At 40.7% G+C, this 12,507-nt stretch overlaps 1 protein-coding gene across 1 annotated transcript; it reads left to right on the plus strand.

Moving 5' to 3' along the window:
* Nucleotides 1-1,594: 1,594 nt before the first annotated feature.
* On the plus strand, nt 1,595-12,349 carry LOC101861229 (clumping factor A). Its single transcript, XM_013087252.2, has 3 exons — nt 1,595-1,671; nt 9,152-9,262; nt 11,353-12,349. Exons 2-3 carry the CDS (start codon nt 9,159-9,161, stop codon nt 12,056-12,058), a joined length of 810 nt encoding a protein of 269 aa, XP_012942706.1. The 5' UTR covers nt 1,595-1,671; nt 9,152-9,158; the 3' UTR covers nt 12,059-12,349.
* The last annotated feature ends 158 nt before the right edge of the window (nt 12,350-12,507 follow it).

Raw genomic sequence — 12,507 nt, forward strand, 5'->3', positions numbered from 1 at the left:
GTCTTATTTGTCTTTAGAATAAAGACCAATACAAACGATTAAGTCTACTATTATGAGAGGCGTGTTTTGTGGTCTAGACTTGAGGTCCCTTCCAGCGTTTAGCATCATAAGGTCGACACATTATTTGAAATGTTCTAAGCATAGAGGGCATCAAGTGTCAGGAAAGATAGAAATTGTTTCGTTCTTTTAACAGTTGTACCTGTTTTATATATCTTGCTTTTTTCAAAATTTAGAACCTGAATTTTGACCAAACATTACTTGTGTACATGCAGATGATACCACAGAGTAAGAAACTGCAACGAGCAAACTTTTCATAATTGTTTTTGGCTTGGTACATCTGCACAACTGGCCGACAATGAGATAGTATTCAATAGGCGGGGGCTTCAATTTTAACAAGAGGCTTGTTATGACAAGGCCAGTGAGCATATAAACTCATCAGACAAATGCAGAACCCGTCTGAGATATCACCCAAGTTCAAAAGAATCGTAGATCAGCCTAAGTCAAGAATTTGAAGATTTTCTCGTTCAAAGACAAATCTTAAAATTTGTTAACCAGAATTCTGTTTGCGCTTATTTTATTTATGGTAGTTAGTGTAAATCTCAAGAGTATTGATGGGCTGTGAAAATAATTTGTGAAATCTCGAAATAAATGAAAGTTACTATAATTTGCCACATATTATGTAAACTTTCAGGACAAAAGCAAAAAAAAAAGGTTAAAATGGTATCATTTTCCTACGTCTCCCATGATTTAAACGTGTTTTTCTCAAAGTGTTGGAAGCACTAAATTAATTCTCAGTGAAGTAAAAAGTAGGCTTGTTGATAATTTTGAGCAGAACGTAGCGGAAGACATCTGTTGCGGGTGTAATTTATTGTCTCTTACAACTCCATTTCAATAAACAGCTGAGTATTTCATCAACCTCTCGAGTCATTGCCTAGTTAAAAACTCATACCCTTCAATTATATAACAATCTTCATCGGTGGAAATGAATAAATTCACCTTTATGTGAGAGGTGCAGCTCTCAGGAAATTGAAGACGAATTTCACTTTATTTTTTATTTTCCAAATTTTGACCATTAAAGGAAATTGTTTATTGTCTGCCTGCCTGACTCTGCCCCTTGATCAAAATATGCAATGTTTGACCCATGGTGAGAGATATGTGCACAAAGGGTACTTTTTCATAATGGAAACTTTATTCAACAAATGAGTATTTTATGTAATTTGATGTGGACCAATTGCCTGAAACATCAAATAAGCTTAATTATTTCATGTATATCTTTATATTTTAAAAAAAAATGAAAAGCCCAAGCGGCGGCTGTTTTGTTTCTGTGGAATGAGTAGCGTATAAGTTTCACCTATGCTGGAGAACAAGGATGCCACAGGGATCAAATGTAATAACAAGATAAATACGATAAAAACGAAAGCACAAGAACAGGCACAGAGAGAAAGGAATGCAGCATGTCACGTCACCGGACAGCAGGAGTGCTTACATCTCATTGGCTAAAAGCTCAAGTCACGACGTGATATTCTGTGCCGTTGTCCCTATATAAGGAGACGTTCGATGTGCAAATGTTCAATAGCGAACCTCCTTTGGGAGACCCAACATCGACAGGAACACTGAATCTACAAGCTTAAAATCGTTCGATCAATTTCAGCCAGAAATACCCGACAACAGGTCTGTGCTTTTGTTGAAATGTTTTTTTGTGGGGAGTGAAGGGGGTATATAGCTTCTTCGGCAATTGGTTTATTGTTTAAATTTATCTATAATTCATTCACTCATTCATTCATTCATTTACCTGGGTTTTTAAAAATTTAATCATTTATTTATCATTCATTTATGTTTTCAGTTATTTGTTCATTTATTGCGTTTTGTTTTTCGTAAACCAGGTTGTATCTTGACCTTTTTGTATTGGTTTGCAATGTCACGAAATCCAAAGGAATAATAATAATAATAATAATAATAATAATAATAATAATGATAATAATAATAATAATAATAATAATAATAATAATAATAATAATAATAATAATAATATAGTAATAATAATAATAATAATAATAATAATAATAATAACAATAATGATAATAATGATAATAATAATAATATATTATAACATTTATATAGCGCACCCCCCCCCCCCCAAATAAAATAGCTCAATGCGCTTTACATTGGAATATCCGTTTTCAAAACCTATCTTACTACTTCCTTTCTTCTCATGCAATATATATTTACACACACACACACACACACACACACACACACACACACACACAAACACACACACACAATTTTCATTTAGACGTAGGCTCAGAACAACTATAATAAAAATAACGCTAAAAGCTTATTATGAAGGATAGTCCTGTAGGAACAGAAAATGCTTAAGATATCTTTTGAAGCTATCAAGTGTGCTTTTTTTGTCTTAGTTCCATGGACGATCTGTTCCACATAAATGGACCAAGATATCAGAAAAATCTCTCTCCATATGATTAATTGTATGATTTTACGGGTTTCACAAGTAGGGTGTTATCGTTTGATGATCTTAGGTTTCTCCATGGCGTATACTGATAAGTTCTTGTAGGTAAAAAAGAGCAGTTTTATTTACGCATAATTTGAAACACATGACACAGGTTTTAAATATTATTCTTTGTTTTACAGGGAGCCAATGTAGTTCTTTTAATAGTGGAGTGATATGGTCTCGTTTTTTTAGATCTTGTTATCAGTCTAACGGCATTGTTTTGAATAGCTTGTAAACGATATAAATATTTGTTGTTCAGACTTGCTAGGTGTGAGTTACAACAGTCTAATCTAGATAGAATAAGAGATGTTACCAATAATTTGGGGTCTCTTTGTTTAAGTACTTTCGAACTAGACCTATCCTAATCAGCTAAAGATAATAAAGGGATTTGGACAGAGATCCTACAAACGAGCCCATTGATAAGATGTTGTCAATATATGCACCAATATTCTTGACAACCCCTTTACAACATGTCATATGCCCATATAAATCAATGCTAACACTTTCCAAATCTTTATTTAATCGTGTATTATTTATAAGGATGATGTCTGTTTTTTATTCGTTCAGTTTCAATTTGTTTACTGTCATCCACTTTTTTATTTAATAAAAACATTGTTTAGTGATAGAAATCATGTTTGGCAGATCTTGAATGGTGCAATTAACATACATTTGGGAATCATCGGAGTGGAAATAGTACTTCAACCCATGAACTGGGTAGCTAGCAAGTTTTAGTTAAACTTTAAATGCAACGGCTTGTTTGTTGTTTGAGTAAAGAGAAGCACACTGACACGATGGCGGTAATTTTGTGTTGTAATACTAAGACAGATAGAGAAAAACAACAGAGAAGACAAATGAAGTAGGACCTACCGGTGGCGCTCTCCAACAACCAGCACATGCAGGCTTTGTGGTTGAGTAAAACGCTTTCACGTATGTAGACAAAGGTCGTATATTCCTCATGAAGGCCAGCATGAATGTTGGCTGACAGCGCCTATTATCTACGGGAAAATGACGACTATTTTAAAACAAAAAAATCATTAGAGTTCCAACTTAACTTTCATGTTAGTTGACTTGTATGGCGAGTCATAATAAGTATGTAAAAGTAATGTTGTTCCCGCAATGTCCCGCATCCGATCTGGATGATGGGGATTGCCTTGTTAGTGAGACAACTTCCTGGACCTTCGGCATATTGTGTGGTAGGGTGGCCAGTTCCTTTCCACGTCGCCTTTACTTCCCCAACACGAGGTCAGGTACCCATTACTGTTTGTTGGGCAAGAGGGGGTGAAAAAATCCGTGTCCAAATCGAGGCTCGAACCCAGACTCATCGCTTCGGAGACGAGTGCATTAATTATGTACCTTGCAGAAATCCGTTGAAAAACGTTGGATTCGTCAGGGTATTCTGAATAAATGTATAAGGATTTATGAAGGCACTTTAGGAAACGATTTGACTAAAATTGTCCGTTTATTAAGCGTTTTATTTACAAATCGTCTTTACCGTTGTTTCCAGCCATCGGTCAAGTGCTTGTAGGCCTACCCCGTCCCCTCCCCCAGTGTTACAACGAATGTTACAAATCATTCGGAAAAACAACGTGTACAAAATTGCTAAATTGTGTGTTTGACGACCGTTGCAACACTTTCAGATAATGTAAGAAATTAAACGTCCTGTTTTGATAGGACTGAGTAAAATGTAAAAATTAATGTAAAGTGTCTTTATCAAGGGCACAACTCCCGATCAACATGATACCTGCTTTATAAAAAACGAAATAAAACGAATTTCTAACAAAGCAGGTGACACGATTGTGATATTGGGCTTAGCAATTTAGAGGACGCTTTGTTTAGAGCGTCAACCATCGTGTAGTGTAATGTCTTTGACGAAAAGAAATTTTCGATTTCTGGTTAGACCTGATGGCTCGTCTGCTTAGGAGCTAGGTCTTTAAGTTTATTGTTATATTTTGTTCAGTCTCACAATTCTCTGCTATGTCACCAATGTCTGTGGTTTAGTTCTTATTATAGACGCTTCGCTGTCGCCAGAAACAGGCGTTAGTTCAGTTCCCGAGTGTGGAGGGTTTTTATCAAGTATCTCCGCCTGTCTGTTGTCAGGCTGCATCCCTCTCATATTGGGCCGGCACTTTCAGGCAAGGTCGAAGACCACCTTTTTTCGATAAAAATTGTGTCGCTGGTGAGTTAAAACTTCTGCAATTGCATTTTTATGTCAACAAGAAATACATAAAGAAACTTTACAATAAATAATATTAGCGGTTGATGATGGTGACCCCCACTTTAACGACCATGATGATGAGGACGACGATGAGGACAACAACAACGAAGATGATGATGATGATGATGATTTTTTTTTGTTTCCTTAATGGGCATGGTGGACTCCTCGAAGAAATCTTTGAGCGAGAGCGAGGCTCTTTTTCGGCTCCATTGTCAATATGTTAAGCGGCATCTCAACTCGTCCAAATAACTCCATTCGAATTGCCATTGTTCCTGGACATTCAAACACATGTTTGACATCCTCCTTTTCATGTCCGCATCTTCGGCAACATGGGCTGAGCATTTCATTTACAAAGTTGTTATACCATCTTAAGCTCCAAAGATGGTCCGACCGCAGTCTCGTTAGCCCAACCTGGTCCCAGCGACATGTGATAGATTTTTGTTCCCGCTTATAGGAGTACCCAGAATACACATCTTCCAGGTGCTGGTACTTAGCTCTACATGGTGGGGCTCTGATTTCCCTCTTGATCATTAGAAAGTCTCCTCTGTATGTTGTTGGTCGTCTGTCTCCTTCAATCTCTCTGGCTTCATTAGTAGCTTGGTCTGCTGCCTCATTTCCTTCTTTTCCAACATGGCTTGGAATCCACTGGATTTTTATTGTGGCTGTGGCTTCACTGAACTTGCGGCGCAAATCATTCATGTCCGAGCTGTTGCCTAGCAGCCCTTTGCATAGGGACTGACTGTCAGTCAAGATCAGCACATTGGTTCTACTGTGGCAATTATCAGCAATCCACTGTGTAGCAGACATCATTGCCTGGCATTACTCGTCATAAGATGATGTAAGTAATGCACCGTTAGTTTTAATAATTTCTGTTCGTGGTGGTTCATCATTCATTATCACCACTGCTGCTGCTCCACCTTCGCAGTATCCTGCGACAGCCGAATCATCGGTGAAAATTGTCACATCCGCACCAACCTCTTTGATGACATCCTCTGCTGCTTCACGTGCCTTTACAGGATCATCACCTTTTCCTTTTACTCCTCTCAGTTCTGTCCGAATTTCGATTTCGTCATGGGTCTCCCTTGGACAAGCTCTCTCCAGATTGATTGGCTATCGATTCTTTGCTTCAGGTGGGAGGTGGTCAGCTAGATCGGTACCAATCCGAAACCAACTTTTCCTGCTGTTTTTAGGCTTGACTGCTTGATCATGGGCTTTCTTTCTAGGATGGTGGTTTGGTAATCTCTTAGCCATCTCTACAGACTTGATACATGTTCTTTTTGTATAGGTGGTGTAGTGCTCAGTTCTGGTCTCATAGCACAGCGCTTCTGTCGGTGTTGTTTTCAGCTGACCTGATTCAAGTCGGAGGGCTTTGTTTTGTATTCTGTCCACGGCCTTTGCACTAGTCTCACTCAGCCAAGGCTGCCACGCTGGGGCAGCATAGGCCATCTTGCTTTTCACAAATATCGGATATACTTTCCTGAGCGACTCCTTACCTCAGCCCCATTTTGAGTTGCTGACAGCACCTTTGGACACTTCCTCAATGTGCTTGTTGAAGATTAGCTGTCTATCTAGGAAGACACCCAGCAGGCGTGGAGTGGGGTAGAATGATATCTTTTTCCCTTCGACCTGAATTATTGGTTGCCACGTTGCCTCCTTCACCCATGTTGAGAAGAAGCACACTTCACTCTTTGTTGCATTCAAGGTAAGCTTCCATTCATAGCTCCATTTCACAACCATGTCCACAATCAACTGTGTCGCTTCATTTGCCTTTTCTCTCTTTGAGTGACTGTCCAATATTGTGCAGTCATCAGCGAACATTAAGTAGATCAGCTGGGCGGAGGTTGGTTGTTGTGAGTCAGCGTTTGGGAGGGATTGTTGCCAGGTTGTTTATGAAGAATATAAACAGCAGCGGTGATAGTGCAGCTCCTTAGGGAAGCCCTTGCTTGAAATTCTGGCTCTTGTTTGTTTCTCCATTCAGGCGAACACGGGCTTGTCTGTTTCCCAGGAAACCATGGATCCATCTCATTGCACGCTACGGAACTCCCTTTTCAGCCATTGACAGTAATAGTCTTTCACGCCAACCCATATCATAATATGCCTTGGAGTAGTCCAGGAGGACTAGGACTGATCGATGGAAGGTTGGCTTTTGTTGAAAACCATCCTCAATTCCTTGACAGATTCTGATGATCTGGTCAGTGCAGCTATGACCTTGGCGAAAGCCTGCCTGCATGCAATCCATTCATTCTTCTCTGACAGGTAGTAAATTCTTTCAGCGTGCATCCTTTCTATAACTTTCTCGACACAGGATGTCTAATGGATCGAAAGGATGTCATATCACTAGGTGACTTGCCAGCATTTTAGAGAGGAATTATAAGTGCCTTACGCCAGTCTTGTGGGCACGCTGCTTGGTCAAGCGACAGATTACATATGCTGAGCAACTCTTTCAATGCGAGTGGGCCAAGCTCTTTTAGGAAAGATGGTGGTATATCATCAGGTCCTGGAGCACTTCTTCTCTTCATTTGTGTTATGGCACGCTCCAGCTCTTTCCTGATGAAGTCTGGGTATGATTTTTGTTCATCTTCGCTGTTCACATCGTCATGCAGTAGGCGCTTCAATCGGAGTTTGTTTCTTCTGCGCTCCTCTTGGGTAAATTGGAGCTTACTGATATTTGCATAGTACTGAGCAAAAAGCTCAGCTTTCTTCTTTGTTGATGTTATCATTTTCCCGTTATGTTTCAGTACTTCGTTGGGAGATTTGGTTTCTGGTAATCCATTTAGAGACTTGATGAAACTCCAAGTTTCCCTTTAGTCCAGATCATTTATCACGCCATTAACTACCTCCTTCCACTGTTTAGTCTTTGCTTCTTGGACAGCCTCTGTAACATCTTTGCAATCTTGTAACCATTCCTCCCTGTGTGAGGAGATATTTTTTCTTAGCTCGTTTCTTTTCTTGATCAGTCCACGACACTTGCGGGTCATCCAAGACGGGGATTTTTTGGACGGCTTCACCTTAATGACATGCGCATAAGCTGCTTCAAGTAAGATGGCATTGAAACGTTGGACTCGCAGATTCAGATGGTCAGTTTCCGGTATGTTATCCATCTTGCTTTCAATCTCATTTCGAAAGTCTGGCCAGTTCACTCCACTTCTTCCATCGCGGTGCCTTTGCAAAGATTGATTGATGTTTAGTTGCACTGTTCACTACAATGATGATTGCAGAATGATCAGAACCACCGAGGTCTTCATCATCCACCGACCATACACATTTGCTCTTCCAGACACTGACATCTGGCGAGCTGCCAGCCTCTGTTGTTTTGTTGATTAGGGTGATAGAACCATCATTCAGGATGTCAAGCGATTTATGACACGCCCATTCAACTATTTCTTCTCCTCGCGCATCCTCTGGCTGAATCTCATCCCAGACTGGGGCATGCACATTGATGTGGCCGCAGATGATGCTGGATGGCGACACTGGGATGCTGTTCAAATCTAGCTGGATGGTTTGACCTGTGCTGTTCTTGGGTAGGCAGTAGACATTAGTGGCAGTTATCCACTTTTTTCTTGTTATTCTTATCCTGATTGTCAGCGATTTTGTTACCGTCTTCGCCCTTCTATCCACTATTTCGTGGATGCCTCAGGACACTGCTTCGAATCAAGTGGCAAGACAGAGTCCCAGACACTGAGGTACTACAGCGGGCCAAGATGGAGAGCATATACGCTATCCTACTGCGCTCTCAGCTCCGATGGGCCGGCCACGTTCACCGCATTGACGACTCTCGCCTCCCAAAGAGGCTACTCTACGGTGAACTGACCCAAGGCAAACGCTCTCTCGGCGGACAGAAGAAACGCTTCAAAGATGCTCTGAAAGCATCCCTGAAGAGTTGTGACATTCCCCGTACAACCTGAGAAGAAGCTGCTCGCGATCGCACAGTTTGGCGCTCCTTAATAAGATCGGGTGTGGCGAAATTCGAAGAAAGTTGTGTCAGAAAGAAAGAACGGAGACGGCAGCTGAGAAAAGACCGAGAGAGCCCTACCTTCCAGCCTAATTCAGCCCCAAACATCCCTTGCCCCCTCTGCAACAGACATTTCCGTGCGAAGATCGGCCTGATCAGCCATCTCCGCACACACCCCACCCCTCCAGTGATGTGAAGTCAAGGTCATCTTCGCCAGCGAAGGACGAACATCATCCACTATTTCGTACACCAGACTATCTCTGACATAGTTTATCAATCCTCCTCCCCGGGCGCCCCGTCTGTCTTCCCAAATCGCGATGTAAACTTTGATATGTGAGGTTCTTTGTCCTTTTCCGAGTTTGCTCTCTTGGATCATTGCCAACGAAGACAGCCACAACCAATGGGGAAGCTCTGATGATGATGATGATGATGATGATGATGATGATGATGATGATGATGATGATGATTTCAGACCCAAGATGAGAAACGTGTTCGTCTTCGCCCTTCTCTTTGCGGCCTTTGCTGTGGTCCTGCAGGAATGTTCTGGAGCCCCAACCCCGGCTGTCGCAAGAGATGTTAGAGAGTGAGTAGATGTAGTTTAGCGGAACCAAATTGGTCTTCAAGAGATTTTAGGATTTTTTTTTTCATTTAAAAAATGTATTGACTGATTGATTGATATTTTTTTCGGGGTTGAAGGGGAAGGGGGGAAAAGGAGCAACATTATGTGTCGCCGAGTTTGGAGCGCACAATCGAAAATATGACATGCCTTTGGTAAGATATTCTTCCATCTTTGTAACTTTAACTTCACACCCAGAAAATTCACCTTGTAGCTGCCAGAGAGGGAGAAACATCTGCTGAAATAAAGTCCCGTATTGGAAAGGCACAGACTGCATTTATTTCTTTGAACAGGATTTGGAGGACCAAGGATATCTCACTACGAACAAAGCTGGGGATTTTCAACTCAAATGTGACGTCAGTCTTGTTGCGTGGATGTGAGACATGGAGCGCATCCCAGACGTGCATATGGGGGATCCAGGTTTTCTTGAATGAGTGTCTCGGGAAGCTACTGAGGATCATATGGACAGACAGCATCACCAACGAGGAAATAAGAAGAAGAAAGAGACAGAGCCTAGACAGAGATGAGGTGGGAAGAAGGCGTTGGGGGTGGTATGGATACACTTACAGGGCGTCAAGCAGCTGTATGAAACAGAAAGTGTTAGATTGGAACCTACATGGTAAAAGATCAAGTGGAAGCCCAAGTGGAACCAGGATAAGAGTCACAGAAATGGATGTACAGAAAAGTGAGAAGACAAGGAGTGACATCACGCAACTAGCCCAGGAGAGGGAAAGGTAGAATATTTTTGTTCGTGACCTATACCCTGATCCAGAGTGAGAAAGGCAATGATAATGAACCGACAGCTAGTAATCGTGCCTATGGGCCGTCCAATTAAAAAATGAGACGGCTTTTTAAATGGATATCTTATAATTCCGTTAGCGTTCGGACTCTGATCTTCAATTCTCTTTTCAAGTAGTATATAATTATAATAGTATTATTTCAAAGTTGCAGTGTCATGCCTGAAAGTACTTTTGTGTAGAGCTAATGGCATTTTTCTGGCCTGCCTACCAGCTTTAAAATATTATCGCACACACAGACCAGTCCTTCGTTGTAACAACATTTGGCCAGCAAAATGCACATGGCGACATTTCATTCACTGTAAAATTCATATCTGTGCCTAAGGCGCACAACAGACTTATTATAACTGCATTTATATAGCTCATACCCATTCTCTACAGCATGTTCTATGCCCCTAAACTGTTATTATTACCTCAGCAGACCCCCGAACACGATTTAGAAACATTCTTGGCTTTCCAGCAAGAATACAAAGAAAGCGTCATGTTACATGCACTAAAACATTAACTCAGTGAAGACACGCTGTTTAGAAGCGCTGAGTGGGACTGCTTTATTCATACTGATTATTCTATTCTGTTGTCCTTATCCTAAACTTTACAAAGGCAGAGAACAGCGTATAGATCTATTTTATTAAGAAAATACATGTGTGTTTCTGATGTGTGTCTGATGGTTCACATGTGCCGGAACATTGCTGTTGGTACGATCCTGATTGGACATATGTGTCTCCTGCGTTGTCAAAGATTTAACAAACTGACTCGATCTTTCTCTGGCTATTGTCGTGTCCTTATTTTCACTTGAATAACGTCCAAGTTAGGTGCCTTTTTCAAGGGTACAACGTTTGCTCCTGGCGAGTTTCAAACCCATGACTTTCTGACTGCGAGTCCGAGAGACTGACCAGTAGATCGTTAGCATACGCAGACTGAGATACGTAAACTTGAATAGCTTTCTTTTGTTTGTCCTTAATTTGATCAATTTGGCATACGGCCCACGTTTGAGACTTTACACTGTAAATTAGCTAGATTAAAAAAATTTTCAACTATAAAAGGTAAAGAGTCAATATATCTGATTAGTATCTGGTTCTTAGATATAGAGACATATTAAAACACGTTTAACATCCAAGTTTTCAATAAATTAGTGCAATCAATGCAATTATATTTCGGAAAAGCTTTTATTTTATTTTACAAATAGCCGTCCTATTTTAAGACACTAATATTTTTCAAAAAGCTATTGACATTCATATACATTATACATTATTTTTACAGCTCCCAAAGTTCCAGCACTGAATCCTATTCCTCCGATTCTTCTAACTCCAGCGACTCTGATGAAGCCAGTGATTCCGGATCTAAAAGTTCCAGCGACTCTGATGAAGCCAGTGATTCCGCATCTAAAAGCTCCAGTGAGTCTGATGAAGCCAGTGATTCCGAATCTAAAAGCTCCAGTGAGTCTGATGAAGCCAGTGATTCCGCATCTAAAAGCTCCAGTGAGTCTGATGAAGCCAGTGATTCTGAATCTAAAAGCTCCAGTGAGTCTGATGAAGCCAGTGATTCCGAATCTAAAAGCTCCAGTGAGTCTGATGAAGCCAGTGATTCCGCATCTAAAAGCTCCAGTGAGTCTGATGAAGCCAGTGATTCCGAATCTAAAAGCTCCAGTGAGTCTGATGAAGCCAGTGATTCCGCATCTAAAAGCTCCAGTGAGTCTGATGAAGCCAGTGATTCTGAATCTAAAAGCTCCAGTGAGTCTGATGAAGCCAGTGATTCCGGATCTAAAAGCTCCAGTGAGTCTGATGAAGCCAGTGATTCCGGATCTAAAAGCTACAGTGAGTCTGATGAAGCCAGTGTTTCTAACTCTAGCGACTCTAATGAGATCAACGATTCTGGCTCTAACAGCTCTAAGTCTAGCGAGTCTGATGAGGCCAGTCGTTCTGCTTCTAAATCTAATGAATCCAACTCTAAATCAAATGAAATCTAAACGATTACGTGTGGTGAAAGAAGTACTATTCTCGCTAATGTTGAAACCGTGTAATAAGAGGGTCCAGGGTTCACATTTCACTTGCTTTGAATTCGCTCAAAATTTGCAGTTCTATACAACATCACACTGAGTCCTTTTCCCTTACATCTTAGTTTCTGAATGGAGGTAAACATTAAACCCGTTCAGTTTTAATTAAGACCATGTCAATGGTCTCCCCATAACACGTTATTCCAAAATGTTGCCAAAAGTGCCTTTCATTCTCTAGATCTAAAGAAAGGATGGATTGAATAAATGGTGATTTTATTCAGCAATACTATGTTCTTGTCTTTAATTTTGTTTCCTTTTCTTTTTTTTTTTCGTCTGGTCAAAGAAATCCCGGTAATATTGACATACACACTCACACACACACACACACACACACACACACACACACACACACACACACACAC

The sequence above is a fragment of the Aplysia californica genome, unplaced genomic scaffold (assembly GCF_000002075.1).
Source record: "Aplysia californica isolate F4 #8 unplaced genomic scaffold, AplCal3.0 scaffold00564, whole genome shotgun sequence".
NCBI lineage: Eukaryota > Metazoa > Mollusca > Gastropoda > Aplysiida > Aplysiidae > Aplysia > Aplysia californica.